The 23,066-nt window shown below is 40.2% G+C and overlaps 1 protein-coding gene across 5 annotated transcripts in view; it reads left to right on the plus strand.

Annotated features, from left to right (window-relative positions):
• Positions 1 to 23,066, plus strand: part of igsf9ba (immunoglobulin superfamily, member 9Ba) — an 83,493-nt gene that overhangs the window by 55,192 nt on the left and 5,235 nt on the right. Inside the window, exons 6-21 of one of the 5 annotated variants that reach the window (XM_047820877.1) lie at positions 396 to 537; positions 3,470 to 3,615; positions 8,046 to 8,188; positions 8,315 to 8,455; positions 8,759 to 8,878; positions 10,292 to 10,442; positions 13,249 to 13,372; positions 13,628 to 13,803; positions 14,026 to 14,252; positions 14,850 to 14,934; positions 15,215 to 15,376; positions 16,313 to 16,358; positions 17,026 to 17,112; positions 17,663 to 19,189; positions 19,769 to 19,814; positions 21,129 to 21,259. In XM_047820877.1, the coding sequence (XP_047676833.1) occupies positions 396 to 537; positions 3,470 to 3,615; positions 8,046 to 8,188; positions 8,315 to 8,455; positions 8,759 to 8,878; positions 10,292 to 10,442; positions 13,249 to 13,372; positions 13,628 to 13,803; positions 14,026 to 14,252; positions 14,850 to 14,934; positions 15,215 to 15,376; positions 16,313 to 16,358; positions 17,026 to 17,112; positions 17,663 to 19,189; positions 19,769 to 19,811 (3,320 nt within the window). In that variant the 3' untranslated portion in view covers positions 19,812 to 19,814; positions 21,129 to 21,259. Of the gene's footprint in view, positions 1 to 395; positions 538 to 3,469; positions 3,616 to 8,045; positions 8,189 to 8,314; positions 8,456 to 8,758; positions 8,879 to 10,291; positions 10,443 to 13,248; positions 13,373 to 13,627; positions 13,804 to 14,025; positions 14,253 to 14,849; positions 14,935 to 15,214; positions 15,377 to 16,312; positions 16,359 to 17,025; positions 17,113 to 17,662; positions 19,194 to 19,768; positions 21,260 to 23,066 lie in introns of those variants that run through there. The other 4 variants (XM_047820881.1, XM_047820878.1, XM_047820879.1 and 1 more) reach the window with 4 other exon arrangements.

Consider the following 23,066-nt stretch of genomic DNA (forward strand, 5'->3'; position numbering starts at 1 on the left):
AGATCCAAGTAAATAAAGTTAGGTAAGTCAAAAATTGTGTTCTTCTTCATTTCAGGCTAAAAATGTGATCATGTTGACGGGGATTATTTTCAATATCCACCTTTATACTGGTTACTGTTGCATACTGTAGTAATAATGAAGCAAAGAGGCATAAATATAAAGAAAGAAACCATTGTGGATCTTATTGATGAGGCCAGTTGAGTATGAAATGAAGTATCTAGATTGTTGTGACTGAGTGTGATAAACCTTGTTACTATAGCAACCACCTGACGGCTTCATAGACTCGAACGTAGCTAACGGGTTAAACCAATGAGAAGTAGATTAGATCAAAATAAACAGATATCATAGTTTTTAAAGATGTTGTCGCTTAATTCAGTGTGTTTTGCTTTTTCTAGGTCCGCCATATATAGTGGCACCTCCTGAAAACATCACCGTAAACATTTCTCAGAATGCGCTCTTCACATGCCAAGCTGAGGCGTATCCTGGCAACCTGACCTATACCTGGTTTTGGGAGGAAGACAATGTCTACTTCAAGAAGTACAGTTACCATCCAGTGCACTAATGTACCATGTCATGTGAGACTGTGTGTATATATGTGTGTGTATTGGAGCATGTTTAGTTTGAGATTTGCATATAATTATAGACGTACAGTATGCCATCTGCATCCCAGGCTGAATATCTGCAGCTGTGTTGCTTTGGCACGTAAAAGCTGACACGGCAGGTTTTCCCAGGACAGCCTGCTTGTGTCATGTGACTAAATGACACATGCTGATATTCTGTGTGAGGTTTTTTCACCCCTCTAAACAGAGATAAGGCACTTCTGAAACACGAACGCTTAAAATAACTTGCCTGAGTTTACATTTAATCCACAATTTTGCTACGCAAGACCTTTCCTTAGATGAGCCTACGTTTTTTTTTCTGCACAGAACTGTACACTGAATTAGTGTGATGCTATTTTTGGTGTCTCTGTAGACCAAAAAAATGGTCACCACAGGCATATCCCAGGATTATAACTGTAACTCGTTTCCCAGTGTGTTTCCTGGATTAACCCTGGCATCCTGCTGTCCCTTGAGCGAGGTTTTTCTTGCGATAAGTGTGTGTGTGTGTGTGTGTGTGTGTGTGTGTGTGTGTGTGTGTGTGTGTGTGCGTGTGTGTGTGTGTGTGTGTGTGTGCACTGCAAATAAAATGGAATCTTAGCGAGTTATTTTTCAACGCAATTCATCCGATTTTAATTGTTTGGCACTTTTATCGATGGACATTGTCTCAAAGCAGCTTTACAGAAATACAAACATTTAAAATAATGATTGCAATGTTAAAATGATCAAAATTCTATAACTTTTATATTAATCTCTTTATATTTATCTTGAACTCAGTCATTTTGGTTTATACTATTTCTGGATTGAGATTACAATAGGGGGCACGGTGGCTTAGTGGTTAGCACGTTCGCCTCACACCTCCAGGGTCGGGGTTCGATTTCCGCCTTTGCCTTGTGTGTGTGGAGTTTGCATGTTCTCCCCGTGCCTCTGGGGTTTCCTCCCGGTACTCCGGTTTCCTCCCCCGGTCCAAAGACATGCATGGTAGGTTGTTTGGCATCTCTGGAAAATTGTCTGTAGTGTGTGATTGTGTGAGTGAATGAGAGTGTGTGTGTGCCCTGCGATGGGTTGGCACTTCGTCCAGGGTGTATCCTGCCTTGATGCCCGATGACGCCCGAGATAGGCACAGGCTCCCCGTGACCCAAGAAGTTCAGATAAGCAGTAGAAAATGAGTGAGAGAGTGAGTGAGACACAATAAACCAATTAGAAGACGAGAAACTTTTTTAAGCTTTAAATGTTCTTATTCTTTTGGAGGATAATTTTGTATTTGACTAGAAATCAAGAGCCACCAGAGCAAGAACATTTACAGCTAAAAATAGTAAACTATGCATAGAGTACTATATCATATGCATATAAAAATACGCATATATTAAAATGTGCAAATGCATAAGAAGTAGATGATTCTGAATAGATTTTAGATGCTAAGATGTCATTGTGTGCACTTTGTGTTTCTCTCTCTCTGTGTGTGTGTGTGTGTGTGTGTGTGTGTGTGTGTGTGTACATAAACATGAGCTCATTTACACATATCCATGTAATATCAGTACACTAAAATTTAACCACAGAACAAAAAACACACCCAACCAAAAATGTATAGAGATTACACTAAAATATAAAATATATTAATTTATTTTCATTTTAGGTTTTAAGGAAAAAGCAGAAAGGAACTAGAACGAGTCAGTACATGACTCTAATTGCTAATGAGTTTTTAGTTTTAATTTTAAACCAGATTCATCACATTTTGGGTCAAACATGTGTAGCAGCAGTAGCTGCTTGATTGTAACAAATTGTAATGGTGATTATATTATTTTAAATGTACTGCGTTTTACACTGTGTTTTGTACACTCTGATTGCTAGAGAGAAAAACTAAAAAAAAAAACTGTGTAATAGTCTCCTGTTAATCTAGGTACTCGTTTTAAATACGCTAGATGAATGTTTGTGGACGCATGACCATCACACTCAAAATCGGTTCTTCCTTAGACTTTTGCCGCAAAGTTGTACAAGATTTATAGCATTTGCTGTATACAACTGAGCAATTAAGGGTTAAGAGCCTTTTTCAGAGGCCCATCAGTGGCAGCTTGGTGGAGTTGGGACTAAAACTCACAACCTTCCAATTGGTAGTCCAACACTTTAACCACTAGGCTACTACATCCCCAAAGAATGTCTTTGTATGCTGTAGAATTACAATTTCCTTCCACTGGAGCTAAGAAGTCTAAACCTGTTCCTGCTACAAGAAGTCACGATTTGGAAGTTTGGTGTGAACCTCAACCCCACTCAACACCTTTGGGATGAACTGGAATACCGACTGCACCCTATATCTCCTCATCCCAGATCAGTAACTGGTCTCACTGGTGCTCCTGTAGCTGAATAAGCACAATTATTTCCCCAAAATATAGTGGAAAGCCTTCCCTAAATAGAGGAGCTTATTATGACAGGAACTTAAGAGGAACTAATTCTAGAATAGGATGTTTAGAAAGCACATATGGGTGAAATGGTCTGTTGTTCACATAGTGTAAAAGATATTCTTTTACAAGTAGAGAACCTTAGGGTTCTTTGAGGAACCCCAATGGAACATCTTTTTTTAAGCATTTTAGTGTTTAAGGTTTTGGGCTACTGACTTAAAGGTTGTGAGTTTGAATCTCAGGTCCACTGAGCTGCCACTTCTGGGCCCCTGAGCAAAACCCTTAACCCTCATTTGTGTAAATGAGATGAATGTACTGTAAGTTGCTATGAATAAAAGGTATCAGCCAAATGTTATGTAATATGAATTAAAGTAAAATGTATTTAGGATCTCTTCCATAGCACTTTACCTTTTAGTTTTAGCACACACTCCTAAACACTTACACCCAACTAACATGCTCTTTGTGCTATTATTTCAGTGATCTGAAGCTCAGAGTGCGCATCCTGATCGACGGCACCCTCATCATCTACCGCGTGAAACCAGAGGATGCTGGGAAATACACCTGTAGCCCCAGTAACAGCCTGGGCATCTCACCCTCTGCCTCAGCTTATCTGACAGTGCAGTGTGAGTGTCCCTTTCCTTCATTTTAACAACCTCAGAGCTCTTCACCTCCTTTGCATGTTTTATGTCCTTTGTGTTTTGTGCTCATGGTCAGAGTGGATAACTGGTGTACAGTATGTTATGTACATACACTGTGGCGGTTTGGTGTGATGCTGATCCTGTCTTGTGATCTGTCCTAGTTTTAGGCTCTCTGTGGAACACACAAGCACTTGTTTCTGTCTGTATTGATGCTATGTGTGGCTACATAAGCTGGAGAAATCTGAGCTGTGTTTATCTCAGCTGTACAATTCCAAGTATAGTATCATCACATTCGATAACACAACAATCTAATCAGAGTATAAACAAATACGGCATGCTTTTACGATAGCCTTTATACCCTCTGTCATGCTCAAAAGGCAATACAGTAATTATTCATTGTAGCTGATTTTTAGTCTTTGTGGTATTTCTCCCCACTGAATATAGAGAGTCGCATGAGCTCACAGACACGACATGATAAGCTAGTGTTACTGTGAATGTTGGGGGAGACAAGCGACAGATTGCTACCCTCATTATCTGTGAGCATGGCCAGTTTTGCTCTCTTGGACCCCTGGTCATGGATGTTCGTGTCATTTTGTTTTGTTATTCAGACTTATTTTTATATCTTATATTCAGACTTGTTATTCAGACTTACAATTTCATACTCAAATTGTCTAGTCATCATACTCAGTATGAAATGAACATGGAGTGAAATGCTATTTACGACTGTTTGTGCTGGAGTCAAAATAAATGGCGTTAAACATAAAAAAGTCAAATGGGGTACGGTCAGGACTCAGCCCGGACTTTTGGCCATGTGTGTCTGTTTATGTCACGTCTCTGCCCCGCCTTTGTTTACTCCTCCCCGTCTCTGCACACCTGTGTGTTCGTTCTCTTGTCTATTTAACAATAATCGTCAGTGTACCCTCGTCAATTGTCCTGTTTAGTTTTCGTCTGTGTTCCTGTTCTGTGTTTATTATTATTATTTATTAAACCCTATTCATTTGATGCTATCCTGTATCTGGGCCTGTCTTCCTCCTCCCGGTTGTGACACAGGTATATGACAAGTCCAGAAAAGTCCAAGCTAGTTCTAGATGTTGCCTTGGTTGAGAGCCTGAATGGCCTGCAGGAAGAAGCTCCTCCGGATGATAGGGGAAATGTTTTTCTGTTGCATCACCCAGCGCAATGCAGCTTTATTTTTTCTAAAATATATTTTTTGATCTTTTTCCCAAATAGAATAACACAAAAATCAACACAATTCAAAAAACATGAGCACTCTCTACCCCCACCCCCACGACATATAGGACAACAAGCAATACCAAATGCATAAATACACAAGATTTACAAGTTAACACATCAGGAACAGGTGTACAACAAGAAACAAAGGCGGGTCAGACACGTGACACAGAACATAAACAAAATCACATGGCCAAAGTCCGGGCTGGATCCTGACAGTACCATACAGCAGCTTATGAAATTACATTAATGTGTCTTGGTTCAAATGTACCAGACTTTGTTCCAAGACCTGTAATACTGTACATTCCAGGCAAGGTTAAAAAGCAAAGCTCTCAAATTCCCTTTGATATTAGCCCTAAGACGTTCAAATGGAAGACTTTTACAAATCTCATTGCACCAACGATCCAATGTTGGAGCTTATTCTTTAACCCAAACATTAAATATTTACGAGCTAAAAGTCAGATTGACCTGGAGAAGTGATAGTCCACTTATCCTCTTCAGTCATTCCCAAAATAATAATAGTAAAAAAAACATATTGGACAGTCAATACACAGACAAACTTGTCCCAAAAATGGCTTACCAAGGGGCTGGACCTAAACATGAAGAAGTCTGTGTTTGAGTCTGATTTACTCTATAAACTGGTGAATGTTTTGGATCAATCTTATGACCTACATAAGGAGTATAATGTATACAGTACAATATCTTATTTTATCCATGTATCACCCCTATGTTTCTTGATAACCTGATAACAACGCTCACAAGTTTTTTCCCCCCCTGAATTTGGTACTGCAGCTTTATAAATAAATACATAGATCAGGGGTCGGCAACCCGCGGCTCCGGAGCCGCAAGTGGCTCTTTCATCCCTCTGCTGCGGCTCCCTGTAGATTTGGAAAATAAAAATTTAATTAAAATTTATTTTATTTTAGTTAGTTAGTTAGTTAAAAAAAGGTAAATCTAAATTCTATGATTATGAGGCTCTTGTAACATTAAAATAAACCGTGTTTAATTTTTTTGTCGCTCAAAATATGCGTCATAACTGCCGACTTGTGAAATCCGACACACAGAAGCAGACTCATGTTTGGTTTGCTACAACCGACAAGTTAAAATTTTGATGTCATGCAGGACTGTCAGGTGTCACGCATTGAAAGTGACAGTCACGCATTTGGGTCTTTTATCATGCTCTCCCGCCGCACATCGTATTTCTCATGCAGAAAAACTTTTTGACTATTTATCATATATTTAAGCGCCCAAATGTATCAGTCCGCACCGCTGTCTGGAACCGCACAGGAATCAAGCGCATCTCCCCCGAAGTTATTAGTCGAGCCTGACACTTATCAGCCAATCAAAAAAGAGGCTACACAATAGCCAATCAGAAAATAGCAATATCTGGGAAAGATTTAACCCAACAACCAATGAAAAAAATGGTATTGCGTGGGGGTTGGAGATGTCACGCTTGCCTGTCTTCAAAACTTGAGAGCCGAAGAGGACTCAATTAGACATTGAACATTTTATTTGAAAGTAACCTTCGACCCAGCGTCTTTTTACTTAAGGTTAGTGTTTAAAATATTTTTGTTTGCCTGAAGAAATAAAATTTCGTTTACTCGGTAGCAGTTCACTGATTTCATAAATGCAACACACTACAGTCTTTTCTATACTTTCCATAAAGGTAAAAAACGACATATACAGTGTTATCTTCATTTTAGATGTCAAATCGGTTTTGTGGCTCCCTGTGTTTTTTTCTGTGGGAAACAGGTCCAAATGGCCCTTTGAGTGTTCAAGGTTGCCGACCCCTGACATAGATGGACAAGAGGAATGAATTAAAAAGTGCTTCAAATTACCCACAGCAACATTTATTTTGCATTCATGGGAATAGTCTGATAAGATAGATATGATTCTCTGATTGGTCTACAGTGTAATACGGATGACATGGTATTTATGGCCAGTGTGTCTTTGCCTTGTACTCTTTTGTTTCTTGGTTTATTTAATAGTATCATCTCGAAAATCTTGTTAACAGTTAAAGCCTTAAATTGAATGGAGAAAGAAGAGGATGTACAGTAGGTGTAACCAGTTTTTAATATCCTTCTACAGTCAAGCTTTCTTCTCAATAGCCGCCCAAAAGTAAAAATAACTCATATGCTGTTTCACAAATGCTGGCAGGCTATAGTTTAAACAACTGTACTTTAAAGTTTCATTGTTAAACATTAGCTATGGTTTTGCTTATGTTCTTTTAGAAATGATATAGGTTCTATATACAGTAGGAATTTTGTTCTACTGTCTGGACTACTCACAAGTTCATCTGAACATCTTGGTTTCTATGATCATGGCTTGGTTTGATGTTTTTTGGGACTTCATTTCATATTCATTAATGGAGATGTATGCCATTAAACCTATTATAGAGGTCTTCTCGGGTCTAAAGAAATGTACCCGACCCGAGGTGACCCGAATCACTTTTTATCCGAACCCGACGTGCATAATTTTTTTTTTAAGAAAGACCCGACCCGAAAAAATTTGACCCGAGTCCAACCCGACTCGTTGGCAATTTTTTTTTAACCCGACTGGACCCGAAAGTTGCATAACTCTACGCTTAAGTAACTGCTACAGAGTGGATTCAAAATTGATTGACAGGTCTGTTTCAACGAAAATTAGCTTACCGCCAGCCACACGTCACCAGCCATATGTCGCAAGCGGTCTTGGCAAACAGAGGAGAGGTTGGAAAAGGACTCGAGTCGATGCACACACACGAGATACAGTAGTTCGGGTCTTCTCGGGTCCGTTCGGTAAAAACACATTCATTTTAAATTACCCGAGACCCGATGCTGCTATTATTAGACCCGACCCATGTCCGAGGCACACGTGAAACTTTTAGACCCGAACCCGCTTGGGTCTCGAGTCCGACCTCGGGTTTTCGCATCTAAGTGGACCTGTGAAGACCTCTACCCCATTACTCCAGTGTCCCCTAATTGGGGACATGGTAGCCTAGTGGTTAAGGTGTTGGACTACTGATTGGAAGGTCATGTGTTCAAATCCCAGGTCCATCAATCTACCGCATCTGAGCAAGGCCCTTAACCCTCAATTGCATAAATCAAAAGAAATTGTAAGTCACTCTGGATAAGGGTGTCTGCTAAATACCATAAATGTTTATGAAATGTACACTATTGATATTTTTGTTTCACTGCTTTCTAAAGACCCTGCCCGTGTTCTCAACATGCCACCGGTCATCTATGTCCCAAGAAAGTTGCCAGGAATCATACGCTGCCCAGTCGACGCCAACCCACCTGTATTATCTGTGAGATGGGAAAAAGATGGATATCCCTTAAGAGTTGAAAAGGTTAGGTGGTTATGATGCCATTTGTGCTGACCTCGGTGACCTCTGCGAGTTTATGCAGGGTGATTGTTTATGCTGTGCAAAATTATAGGGAACACCGCTTGTTCCGTTGTGTCTTATCTCTCACAGTACCCTGGCTGGAGCCAAATGCCAGATGGAAGCATTCGGGTAGCAGAGGTGACTGAAGACTCCCTTGGCACCTACACCTGTGTGCCTTACAATGCTCTAGGTACCATGGGACAATCCCCTCCGGCCACTCTGGTGCTAAAGGTTGGTCCCTTTTTTGTAGATTGATGTCTAACATGTCTTATAGTGATGGTTTGTACTGTATATATGACATGCAATGCTACGACAAGCTATCTGCAGGAACTACCGTACTGTTAACCGCTATTATTTATGAAATGTTGTGTATCTACGTTTTTTTTTTTTCATTATAGTATATAATCATAGTAAATAAAAGCAAAAATGACTAGGAAATAACCAACCCTTGTAAGAAATCCAGGTAATGAGGAGTTTTTTTGGTTATATCACATGTAACTTTGTTGCTATGATGATATCACAACTGCCATATAGGACCCCCCTTACTTTAACGTGAGGCCTGGTGGGGAATACCGTCAGGAGGCCGGCAGGGAGCTTGTCATCCCTTGTGCTGCTTCTGGAGACCCTGAGATTCCAACCATCACCTGGAGAAAGGTACAGTGACTCTACTCTCATAGCAGACCACTGAGAGTTGTTACTTACTGTAGTAGTGATGTTTCGAAAGGTAATATGACATAACCACTGGTTTATAACTGTTTCTGTCTTGCTTCGGTTTCTTGTAGGCAGCCTTCGTATCAATCTGCAGTGCATTAGCTACTACTGCTGAGCTACACTCCTGAATTATACTCTATATCAACAGAAAGCTCTGAGCACTCTCTGCCAGGATGAGCTCATTATTAGAGTTTAGAGAATGAAAAATCACCTAAACTCCTCAGATTTCTGTAGTTTATTTCGATGCATTGCGCTAACTAGCTCTTGCGTTTGCCTCTTGCTCCACTGCCAATTCTTTTGCAAGGTCTCTCCAATGTTGTAGAAGCATTTTCGTTGGGGTTGAGGAGTTGAACCTTCTGCCTGTTTCAGCTTTTACCTAATCAAGGGTCAAAACCAACACATATGGGAATGTATGTGAATGCCTGAGTCTGATTTACACTTAGGGCCAATTGGTGAATGTTGGATCAACCTTGAAGTAAACAGTACAATATTTCAAACTGTGTTTCTTGAGCCTTCTCTCATGTTCTTCTTATTTCATAATAGGCAACTATCTGTCACTCATCCTCCTGAAAGTCTCTCTTCCACCCTCTTAAGAACGGTTTCTGAATTTGAGACGTACTGCAGCTTGAGCAATAAACACACGGATGTACATTTATAGGTTATGGGGGAAACAGGAAGTAATTAAAAGTGCTTTAGATTACACATATTCATTGCCTTTGCATTTTTGTGATTTGTAACTGATCTCTATTATGGCATGGCAACACGAACAGTTTGTTCCTGAAATACAAATGGTTGAAAAGTTTTGAATTCATAAGATTTGTGTAATCAGTTGCTGTGCATTCACAGCATAATAGGCCAGGTTTGTATTAATATATATATTCTTTAAAGCTTTTTATAAGTACGCTGGCATTCCGTCCCACCGGTGAAATGGAAATCGATTTATGTGACATTTTTATTTAATATAAGCAAATGTATTATTCTATCGCCTGAAGAAGTTTATGAACTTAAGCATCTCACAGAGCAGAAATGAGGTCGATATTTCCACTAACTTTGAAAAAAAAAACTTTTTTTTTGGAACATTTCTATGAATATATTATATTAGGCTAGTTAAAAACAGAAATATTTCACATTCTTAAAGCCCTGATGTTTAATGCTGAACATGGACAACGCTGCCTCTGGTAAAAAGAGGTTAACTCCTTCAAGAACGGTAAAGAGTCAGGATGAGGTTTCAAAAGAAACAAAAAAAAACAACACCCCACAGTCCAGAATGTAAGGAAATACAACTATTTGGCCTTACAATATTAATGATATAGTTTTTACTGTATATAGTGATTTGTGTGATTTGTGTGATTACAGGTAGGAAAGCCAAGTAGAAGCAAGCACAACATCTTACCAAGTGGCAGCTTACAGTTTGTGTCGCTGAGCAAAGAGGATCATGGGGAATGGGAATGCGTCGCTACTAACGTCGTCACAAGCATCACTGCCAGCACAAGACTTTTTGTAATAGGTATATTGATTTTGTCATTTATCATTTTAAGCACAAATCCCTATTATACAAGCTTGTCTAATTGATCTGAAATGTATGCTTAAAATAACTTTTAGGAATAGAAGTACTGTATGGACAATTTGGTGTAAGTTTTGGTCTTGGGTCAATACTACAGTACACAAAACATCCTGCTTTTAGAATCTATTTAAGATTCACAAAGCTGGTGTCCCACAAGCCTGTGTGTTATGTGATATTCTGTGAAGTGTACTGGGTTAGATTGGCATCTAAACAACTGGAGTGTCATTATGTGATATGTCTGTAAAGTCTGCAGGTTCTCCTTCCCAAATGTCATGTCTTATACTTTTATAGTAACCTGTATTGGTTGTTTGATGACAGGAATTCATGCATTCATGCATTCATGAATTTGGTGGTAATTATAATGCTTGATAAGGCTGCACTGCTCTGATGAGAGAGCGTCTAGAGGGTCTCCTGATCGTGACACTTTAACTGTCCGTGTCCGGCAGGGTCCCCGATTTTTGAGAAATGCTCCAGAAAACTGAGTCGGGCTGAATAATAAACAAAAATTAAAACAAAAAAAACAAACAAACGTGTAGCCAATGAGCAGAAAGGGGCGGGTCTTGTCAATATGAGACAAGAGAGAGTGTTCAGTGCGCATGTGTGACATTAGCAGAAAGCGGTTTTAACATTGACATGCAGGATAAAAACAAAGAAAGAAAGCGAATAAAGACTTACGATAAGGCAAGAAGTAGGACGTGTTAATATAGGATCAGCTTTCCAGCGCTGGAGAGAACTGAAGGAGCAGGAAATTGGCGCATATTCACAGATTGGAGTTTCCCGAGTCAATAACTCCTGAGCTAAACGCTGTTACTACACAAATAACACCTCTTTTCTATCGTAGTAATGTAGACAGGCAGCTACAACGGCGTTTTGCTAGTAACAGCGTTTAGCCCAGGAATTATTGACTTGGGAAACTCCAATCTGTGAATATGTGGCCAACTTTAAGACGCCGATGCGCTTTTTTCCTTCTCGATAGGTGAGTAACGTTGGTTTTTCTTTGTTACACAGAACTAATATATGCCGTCCTTCGCATGATTATGCTTGTGTGTTATTTTTGCTTGTTTGTTTATCTGCAATCGTATTGTTCTTCCCTTCAGCTATGATAAAGACACATTTCTTTCAATTAGTTGCCTGGGTTGCGTATGTATGTGTGGGCGGAGCTATCAATACAGGGGTGGGACCCATTTGGGTTAGGGGCGTGTTTGTTTTGGTGATTTCAAATGTCGACATTTCAAAAATCGGAGACCCTGCCTTTAACTGTTTTTTTTTTTTAAATCCCACTTGCATGGGCTTTTACAGGTTTTTCTATTTTTCTGAATTTAATGGTCATTTTTGACCCTAAAAGTAACTACTCACCTTGAATGAACGAACAAACAAACAAACTAATGAATTAATGGATGGATAAATGAATGGATGACTAAACTTTTCAAAATCACAGCTATAAATATTTCATTGTAGGTAATTTATCTGTAACTGTTTTATCCTAGTCATTTGGCCTCATTTATGAAGTCATTAATGTGAAATTTTCACAATTTTACCAAACAATGACAAATTTTAACAATTTTTTTCAATAATTGGTGAAAGCGCTAAAGTGTAAAAGACTTTAACAGTCATAAATACACATAAGCAGATTAAAAAAAAAAGCAAAAATAAAATACAAGAAAAGCAAAAATACAAGAAAAGAAAAAATACAATAAACAAAACTCAAATTTCAATTCAACAACAAATATTCAACAACAAAATAAAAAACAGAACAGCGAAACCAATAATTTAATTTTACTGTAGAATTTGAATTGCTCAATATAACTGAGCTTGGTTTTGTAAAAATAAATAGATAAATATATTAATACAATAAAATTTAAAACGCCTACATGCGCATAGATTCTTGCGTTTTTGTTTTGTTCTTTTTTTGCTTTGTTTTTAAGATGAATTGAACTTTTTTGTTTTGTTCTTTTTTGCTTGTATAATTGCTCATAGATGCTCATTTTTCAAATTTTGTGCTTTTACCAATAAGTCTCTAAAAGCTCAATAATTTGCGTGCATCTAGATTAACCCTGCTTTCTGGAAGAACATCTAACATAAGCGCAGCAGAACTTGGAATAGCTTCTAAGCATTTACCACAGTAAGAACAAAACAATACAATTTTGTACATAAAAAAAAATAACTTAAATCATTCAAACATATTTGCTAGACTAAGACAACAGCAGCCTGAAAAAGCAGTGTTCCTTTTCACTGTGATAATCATACCCCCATGTCCAATCAGAAGGCAACAAGGGATCTTTCCTTACTGTTTTGCTTAGTGTTGTGTTTTTGATTTTGCTGTTGTTTTTAAAGTGTGTGTGTGTGTGTGTGTGTGTGTGTGTGTCTGTGTGTGTGTGTGTGTGTGTGTGTGTGTGTGTGTGTGTGTGTTTTGATTTTGTTGTTTTTGCCCAAAATTGCACATTAGAGCCTTTGTATTAAATTATTTAATGCAAGTCAAATAAAAAGTTAAAATTGACAAAGTATTCAATAATCTAGGTTGATATCATTTAAATTTACACAAATTCAGGGGCTCCTGTAGAACAGGAATGTTTTTTCCAACTGGTTTTTCCTCCAGTAAACAATTTTACGAATAATGATCGAGGTCAAGTGATTGATGAATATTCATTAGAATCTGCTTAAAAAGAACTTCAATAGGTTAAAATAAGACACAATTAGATTCGTCTGCATTGGAAGGAGTGAACAATGACAGAGTTTTTCTGTGTTTCAGGCACCAGTCCCCACGCGCCAGCCAATGTCCGTGTCTCGGTGTCCACAACCTCAGCTAATGTCTCTTGGGAACCCGGATATGATGGTGGCTTTGAGCAGACCTTTTCGGTCTGGTATGGCCCTGTGTAGGTCCCCTAGCACATAATGTCCCTTAGCAGCATTTTGTTTTGTACTGTTGACTAGAAATTGTCTTCACCCGTAAATTCTGTAGAATCATATAAGACTTTCCAAAAGCAGTCTTTTCAGATGATTTATTTAAGACATTTAATGCAATTTATTAGTAACGCATTTATTAGTCTAGTGTTAGTGTTCCCTTTATTTTTCAATTTTTATTTCGTAGGTAGGATTTTCTTTGGGGTCTCACTCTGTCTTTCAAACAGGAAGAAGAAGACAGATCTGGGTCCTCATGATTGGCTGTCCATTCCTGTGCCCAGCTCTCAGACCTGGTTGGTGGTGCAGGGCTTGGAGCCAAAGACAGCATATCAGTTCAGTGTGCTGGCCCAGAACAAGCTGGGCACAGGCCCGTTCAGTGAGGTAGTCACTGTGAATACAGTAGGTGGGTCTCACATCCATGTACGCACTCTGTAGGGTGCAGTTGGTCTCTAAATCCATACAATCTTTCAACATTTATTGCTCCTTTGGGCTGGAGAATCAAACACCTTTGTACCTGTTATCGTGTGTGTGTGTGTGTGTGTGTGTGTGTGTGTGTGTGTGTGTGTGTGTGTGTGTGTGTGTGTGTGTGTGTGCGCTTTTGGTTATGATTTTTTTTCCCTCTCAGTGTACCCTATAAGTACTCCGGAACCACTGGTGCTTCTTACCCCACCGCGGTGCCTCACAGCTAACCGGACACAGCAGGGTGTACTGTTGACATGGCTTCCTCCAGCCAACCACACTTCACCCATAGATCGTTACATTGTTGAGTTTCGCCTAGGAGAGAGGTGGGAAGTGCTCGACGACTTAATTCCAACAGATGAAACTGAGATCATGGCTAGAGACCTCATTCCGGTAAAAGAAATAACGGCGATTTGTGTACTTGTACTGAAATCCATCAAATTATAATTTTTTTGGACTTTCCTTATACAAATAAAAAGGGGATCTGGAGATCTTTAAAAAGTCTTAATTTGACTCTTTAAGCCAATGGATGTTTTCTTCGTTTTAGTACTTTTAACCATTTAATTGATTGATTGGAAGTTTGAGAGGAAAAAAAACAGTACATGCACTGTTTATATTTAAAATATCATCATGCACATTAGGCACACAAGTACATCAGGAAACCGTCTATCTGTAGTCTAGTTTCATCCTGATTTTATTCCAACCTAGACACTTTGCTATCAGCTCAGCTAAATCCTTTTTTTTTTTTTTTTTTACCTTTAAACCAAAGCTTTTTTGGCTTTTCCCCACTGACTGAAACGCTTGTACTAAATTTCTTTGTTGCTATTAATAGAGATATAGATTTATTTTATTTTTAATTCAGTCTTGTAATAGCAGTGGTGGACATGTGATATTTCTCTGGCCCTCTGGTCTCTGGTGATATTTGACCTACACCATGTTAACCCACTTTGAGAACGTTGTAATATGTTTTTTCTGTCCCTCTTATTCTAGGACTCATGGTATGAATTCCGTGCCCTTGCAGTCATGGATGATCTCATTAGTGAAAGCAGTAATGTAGTGGGAGTGTCAAGCACAGGTAAGAATTTGAAAAAGCTATTTTTAGCTCTCATGATATCACAGCTTTAGCAGCTTTTACCATGTGGTACCTCATTGCCCCCTGCTGATCGTAACAGATAGCGTGCTTCTTTCCCATGCTTTGTAGCGTTAGTACACGTCTGTTCACAAAATGTATGCCAGTAGATTATTAGAACAAAATAACATAGATGCTTTATTGGCTGCTCTGTGAATAACTGCATGCTAGTTGGCTGCTTTGCTTCCATCTTATTTCATGCTCTGCAGTGTGTCTCCTCTCTCAGACCCCTTCCCTCCCACAGAGATCTCTGACGAGGGGCTGGCAAGGCCAGTGGTGGCTGGGATTGTGGCTACAATTTGCTTCCTAGCCGCCGCCATACTTTTTAGCACGCTAGCTGCGTGCTTTGTGAACAAACAGCACCGCCGCAAGCTCAAGCGCAAGCGAGGTGAGTTCTGTTTCATAACTGTACACTGGCCAAGTCACATACAAGATTTTAACTGGGCAGTTGCTCCACATTACACCAACTAAATTGGAAAATTTACAAGTAACAAGTAACATGAATTATGTGTGTATTACGGTGGCCGAGAAGTGCAAAACACAATAACACATTAACAAATCCGAAAACACAACAACAATTCAGACAACCCGTAAACGGTAGGTTTCGTTTGTGAATGGAAACTTACCGATATACAGGTATGGAATCTTATGTGTAATGTGTAAATTAATCCACAGTAATCCATTGCATCCATCCATTCCAACTTTTCCCTGCAGCAGAACTTCATGTATACCTTGAGTGACAGGTGTCTTGTTCAATGATTGCTAAGTGTTCCAATCACAAACTATACCAACCTCTTCCGTGTTGTCTGAATTGTCGTTGTGTTTTCGGATTTGTTGTTTTGTTTTCGGATTTGTTGTTTTGTTTTCGGATTTGTTAATGTGTTTTCGGATTTGTTAATGTTTTTTCGGATTTGTTGTTTGTTTTCGGATTTGTTAATGTTTTTTTGGATTTGTTGTTTTGTTTTCGGATTTGTTAATGTTTTTTCGGATTTGTTGTTTTGCTTTCGGATTTGTTAATGTGTTTTGCACTTCTCAGCCACCGTAGTGTATGGATCGAAGTTAACAAATAAAAAGAAGAGCAACAGAGTAACCAGCTGATTATGACACAATCTTGAGCAAAATGTAATTATATAAATTAACTGTAACTTTAAAAAAAAAGCAGAGAGGAAAAAACCCAACTCCCTACTAACATTTTCTAACAAAGGTTTCATTCGGTGTGTATGTTTAAATACGAAGTGCTTCAATGCACCTTGATCCTATAACTATCTTATAGGCATGTAAATTATTGAATTAAAAAATATTGTTGCTTTGTCTTTGTGTCTAGATCCCCCATTGTCAATAACTCACACCAGGAAAAGTATCGAGTCTCCGTAAGTATTGATGCATCGCAACATCCATCATACTTTGCAGTTTAACAGATATGTTGAGATGCTGCTTGCATGCGTGAGTGTGTGTGTGAAAGCGAGAGAGAGAGAGAGAGAGAGAGAGAGAGAGAGAGAGAGAGATTGTGTGTGGCAGTGAGTATAAGAGGAAGTGCATGTACAGAGTGGTAGACCAAAAGGCTGACCATAGCAGCCACCGTGTTTCCTGTGAGGGATGCATGGAAGAGGATTTGAGTGACCAACTGAATGACTGCTAAAAATGCATCTGTGCTTACATCTGCTTTTCGGTCAGCAAGATGCATTGATTTGCAATTACCACCGATCTCATGCAGCTTCCCCATAGTTTGCTGAGGCGGAGCCTGATCAATCATCAGTGTCACCATGATGCTTATACATGAGCTTCTGAGAACTGATTAGTGCAGCCATGGCCACCTAAACATTTAAACAGCATTTTGAAGTTTACCCAGACTTCACTGTTACCCCCAGCCCAAATTGAGGAAGGCATTTAATCCCATTCTGATTTCGTGGCGGTTTTTGTAAATTCTAATCCCATGTTTCCATCCATCTTCATCCATCTTTGCATCACTGTTTGGAAACCCGGTCGGGTCTGATGGCCGCCTCTTGCCCCTCCTCTCTATTGTGTCTCTTACCGCAGGCCTCCTCTTACCCCTTTGCCTGGCATTGAGCCCTATTGGGAAGAGCCAGACAGGAGCAGCTACAGGCCCCCATCCACCAGTCCTCAGTGAGTGCCTGCACCTTATCCCTTTCCCAGCACGTGGCGCTGAATGCGTCTCGCTGCTTTAGCTGCATGCTTTCTTCTTTTGTGGTGCGGACTTAGACTAGACATTGGTTAACACCCCTTTGGCATAATAGAATACACTGCTGCTCCTAGGTTTACCTACAGATAATTTTTTCTTGAGGTAGAAGATTATTGATTATTATTAAGCCATTATGTTTGAAGGTTGAGAGCTATATGGCAGATATGGCAGTCAAATATCGAGCCTGTCTCTACTGCTATTCAATCTTATTGTCTCTTGTTTCCATTCTGTTGTCAACTCATGGTGCACCATGACACTGTCTTTTGTTTCATCTTCAGTGAAAGTGACATATTGTGTGAACCTGTTTTGTGTGATAGCAATAAAAAATACAAATAGTGTTTATATTATAGTCTAACTATAACAAAATACACTTCAATGCCTTGAATTATTAAAAGAGAGACTCGTAAAATACCTAATATATCTTTAAGCCGTATTCTACAGAATAATAAGCACTGTGTCTGCTCTGATTCACAGGCTGTCCTCTGGGAAAATCAGTCCAGAGAGCATCGCTTCCTCCCGTCCCCCGTCTCTGGCCAGTGTAGGCACACCTGGCCTCTATGTCAAAAAGCTGCCAAGCCCAAGAAAGGAGAAGGAGCTCTCACTGTACAAGCGAACCAAGCGAGCAATAACAGGCAAAAAGTACAGCGTGTCAAAGCACGAGGCCGAGGTCACCACTCCCATTGAGCTGATCAGCCGCGGGCCAGATGGCCGCTTCGTCATGGAGCCATCGGACACAGACACATCACTGAAGCAACGGCGCATTGAGGGCTTCCCCTTCGTAGAGGAGTCAGACCTGTACCCTGAGTTCAGACAGTCAGATGAAGAGAATGATGAACCTGGCCCCCTCCCCCCTGTTATGGCCACACTCAGGCCGCAGATTTCGCCTGTGTCCTCAAGCCAGGAGTCCTACATGGTGCAGCCCCCAGCCTACAGCCCCCGCTTCCACAGGCCTATGGAAGGTACGAGCATCTTGGAGGGTAGCGGGCTTCAGGCCACAGGGCAGAGCCGAGTGTCCCACTTTCACAGAATCTTTCCTCCGGGCCCTTTCTATGGCTATGTAGGTAGTGGTGCCGAGCTGGAGCTGCATCCTCCGTTCTACGCAGCTGATGTGAGCCCACGCAGCTCAGCCATGTCCTCCTCACCACCGTGCCCCACCGAGGGGTCTTTCCACCATCCCACCATTGCTTCTGGCCACACCCTTCCGCTGGCACATGGCCCACCCTCCTCTCGCTCTACTGACACTTGGCGCCCTCCTGACTTCCCCTTTCTAGGTCAGGAGGGTGCCTGTGTCGTTTTGCCACCACACCCTCCTCCCCCCCATCTCCGCCGAGACGTGCCCGAACCGCCACCCTACCCGTTGCGTAGCCACGCCCCCTCCAGCTCGGCGTTCCTGCGGCTGGAAGCGCTCCCTTCTCAGGGCCTAGCGAGCACTCATGCAGCTATGCAACAGGCCCAGATCGTGGGGCAGTTGAGACACACTGCCCACGGGATGGGCATACCAGTGTTGCCTTACCCAGGCCGAGCAGGGAGCCCCAGCACGCTACGCAGTGAGAGCTCGGACGAGCCGTGGCTGAGCCCGAGGGCGGCACGCCGCCTGGAACTGGGCCCACAGCAGGTGGTACTGCAGCCATCACGCCTCTCACCCCTCACTCAGACACCTCCTAGCTCTCGAGCTGGCTCGCCCGACATCCTGGTGCGCCCGCCACCACGGCAGGGCGTCCTACGCTCCTCACGTTCACAGGAGATACCTGAAAGCATGCGCCACATCACCTTCTCCCGGAGGTCTCTGTCCTCTTCCCCTGCCACTTCTCCCACCCTGGGCTCAGGCTCCATCCGCCTGCCTGGCCTGGGCTATGGTGCCCATGTGGCCTTTGCCACTGCAGCAGCCAGCTATCCGTCACAGTCCCCCTCGCCCCCAGCGGAGAGCAGTGATGCTTTTGGTCAGCTGCCATCACAAAGGAGGACAGACGAAGAGATGCTGCCCTCAGAGCCCTCACCAGGGTAGGTGAACTGCACCATTGGCAGTTCCAAAAACATGACAAAGATCACGTTTTCATCTGCCAATCTGCAAAAGCAGTGCCCTTCATGCTTTTGCTGTTTTGATTTTAAAACAATTCAACAGTAGCTTCTGTTAAATACACATCTGAAATCACATTTTTACTTACATATAAAACCTTTTCTGCTATTTCAGTGTTTTATACTTTTGTTATCTTACAGAAGTAAGCTTTAACTTTGCTATCTTGGTTTTTGACGTTACATTTTTGTAGACTTTTAAATGGTTCAGTTATTTTCTAACGATAATTTCATGACTTTTTTGTCCTTTTTTATGGGCTGGCCATCTCATGTCATCTTCTCCAGCTCATTCACTCATCGCTCTCTCTTCCACTCCCACTGACTCAGTGCTTTCTTCATCAGGTGGCCTTCTTAGGCGGCCTTCCTTGCCAGGGATGAGCCTGCACTCATCTCTTGCAATGTCCACCATCCTCATCTAGAATAGCGTTGGATGATTTAAAAAAAAGAAAAAACTTTGTCCTTCCAGGCTTTGGTAGTCTTACCTTCTTTGTTTTTGATTGATCTCAGCTATCTGGGCAGCATTGTTGTGACCAGGTCCTCTACACCATAATAGGTAAGGGTTGAGTCCATGTCTGAAAGGGGAGAGGTTAGCAGGTGGGGCCTTAAATTTTTTCATTTAAAGGGGAATTACACTGACTATTTTTTTTTCACGAAATGAACAAACAATCAGTTGGCTAGATTCAATATTTTACTTTCATTTTTTAATTTTATAATACAGTATAAAGACCTAATTTGGTCGTATTAGTAGTGTCGGTATTTCTACAGCAAGGTGTCTAGTTTGGTGTGAGTTTGACCAAACAAGAATATAGTGTTTAAATGTATTTTAACCCTCAGAATTGAATATTCCCCTTTAAAAAAATTGTTCCATGTCCAAAAGTATCATGCATGTAAAATTTTCTTCTTCAACGACGAATCAATAACGGTGATCCTGAAACTAAAATTCTTGTCCCATTTGTTGTCCCAGTGGTTTGGTTTTTTTTTTTTGGTTTTTTTTCATGTGACTGTTGTTTAATGGCCATTCTACCCCCTCCCTGCCATCTTTTCTCCTGTCAGCATGGTGAAGCCACTCTGTTCATGCTAACCAGAGTTGTGCTTGATGTGACTGTAGGACTGTAGTGTGTCAGCCATGTCTTTTCCCCCTCCTCTACTAATGCCTTTCGCTTTCTCTCTCCACAGCCTCAGCAACAGGGGAGACTCTCTATAAACGCTTTGTGTTTCTGTGCCTTGTGATACCCATGAGTTGTTGGCTGACACTTCCAAAGTGTGGACTTTTCATTTTATATGGTCTCCTTGTCGTGATAGCGGGATGGCATGTATGATTTAAAAATAAAAACATCGAAAGGAGTTGCTTTTTTAGGAGAGAAAAAAATTGACTTGCGTGTGACTAGAATGTGTCTCTGAGTGTTACTGCGTTTTTAATTTGTGAGTTTTTACAACAGCATGAGGTAAACATCAGCAATGCCACGTTTCATTTACTAACCCTCTGAAAATATCGAACGTAAAGACAACTAACCAAATGAAAATGTTGTTGCTCACAGGAAATAATCGTTCTGAATATGAGTTGCGGTTGTCGTTAATGTAAAACCGTTAAGGGATTGTTTCCTCAAAGCAAAACTGTATTTTGTCGAATGTGAATGTAACTTTATTTAATCGTTCATTAAATGATTCCCTTATTAGGTATGTTTTTATAATCTGTTGCTCATTGAGTTTAGGTAAAATGAAGTAAAATATTTATTTTAATATTTATTTACCTCTGCTCCTTATAAGTAACACTGGCTTATGTACTTCTACTATAACTGGTATGCACTCTGTTGGTTGTGTAAAGTAATGGGCCTTTTTTTTTGTGCATCTACCTGCCTGTTTCTAGGGAGCCTGTAGGTGCACCGAGAGCGCCTGCAGGGTCTGAGAGCTTCGAAACACTGTTTTGTCATTTTATGAAAAAAAACAAGAAAGTTGCTGCCAACAACAACAACAACTCCACATCCAAGAAAAGATCAGGTCGGTATGATGTCTTATATAAGATATACTCTTTTTTTTTAATTCTTTCAATAAAGTCCCTCTACTGCATTCATTAGTCGGAACGTGTCACCGTGTAAGCTCGTCAGATTTGGGCGGTAGTGTTTGTGACGCTGGTATAAAACACAGCAACATTCCTGGGAACAACTGGTTTTCTCCGGTTTGAAGACGTGACATATAAGGTGACATATCGTAGGCATTTGGACAATCAGCATCACAAAATGAATAGTATGATTACTGCATCTAAACACCTGAAGAAAACACTCTTATGTCTTAATGGCTGCATTTTTAAAACTGACTTCGTACCTGATACGATCTTTGCAGGCGGACACAAGGTTCAAATAACCCAAATTAGAACAACTTCCACTGTGTTTTCGTAAAATATATTCATGTTCTTGTAAAATAGGTGCTATGTCAAAGTATATTACTGTCAGAAAAACTATATTTTGACTATCATTGAAACCCAATTTTGCATCTTTTTTTTTTTTTTTTTTTTTTGCTGTTTTCCAGAATTCAGCTCTAGTGACTTCTGGTGTTTTTTTGCAGGCAGCCACAAAAACAGCATTTTATCTCAAACTTGCTGCAATTTCTTTAAAAATGTATCAATGAATAAATGCAAACAAAGTTGTTATCCTTGACCTTAGCTAATTCCCAAGGAACTCCGCTATTTACTGTTTTACGCTAGTTTTGCTGTTTTTCCTGTATGAAAATTTTATACTCACCCCTACTAACCACCAGATGGCAGTGTTTAGCACATTTATACTTTCTTGTGCACATCTGCAGGATCTTGATTTTTATAGTAAATACTATGTCATAGAGTCACCAGGTGATTTTGTGGTAAGTCAGCATGTGTGCACACAAATTGCTGAAGTGAGTATACTAATTATTTTGTGGTGTTTAATCATAATTTGTGTAATTACCTGCATATGGCAGAACTGTCATTGACAAGGAACTCTGAAGGTTATACGAGGATCACAGAACGACAGTTACATATGGAACATATGGGACATATTGTTTCACCTCTTATCTCTCGATGGATGGTGTATAACATGTGTAAAGAATGCCATCAGAAACAGGACATATATATCACTCCACTCAGACCACTAAAAAGTGTGACGTTAATCTTGCAGAATCTGGAGAAAGTGCTTGGTGATTCCCACATAGTGGTAGACCTCTGTAGTAGGAGGCTCTAATATGCTCTAATTGTAGTGTGGCATGCCAAAATAGGACACTAATATCTGTTTAAAGAAGAGACCCCCTGCAACTTTGGTGCAAACTAATCAGTAAAGCTAGTAAATGGTATAAATCAGACTTATGCTAACAAACTACAAAGATACAGGGAGTTTCAGATACTGCTCCATACTGTATGATGGAGTTTCAAATGCCACTCAAAATTTATTCTAGTGTGTAATTATGGTCCAATCTAAACTAAGTACAAATTTACCAGAAAAGCACATTTAGAAATTAGTTATAATGAATCATCTAACAGTTTAAATTTCACTTTGTGACCATGTGAGAAATGCAGTGTCCTTTTGTTATGTGTAAGGTGCACAGGCTATTATGACTCCCACTCTGGCCCAACGTTGTACAATTACGACATGGACTTAACAAGCTCTAAATCAAATTTTATTAATGCTTTCAAAAATACCTAAATATGTATGTGTTCTAGACATTGTAATAAACACAGAAAAAAAAATATGTGAGGAATTTTACTTACTTGAATCTTGACAAATCCAGTGATGCAAAAAAATAGAGATGAGCTCAACGCGAAGTTCAAGTCAAGTCAAGT

Source organism: Tachysurus fulvidraco, chromosome 11 (genome assembly GCF_022655615.1).
Source record: "Tachysurus fulvidraco isolate hzauxx_2018 chromosome 11, HZAU_PFXX_2.0, whole genome shotgun sequence".
In the NCBI taxonomy this organism is placed as follows: domain Eukaryota; kingdom Metazoa; phylum Chordata; class Actinopteri; order Siluriformes; family Bagridae; genus Tachysurus; species Tachysurus fulvidraco.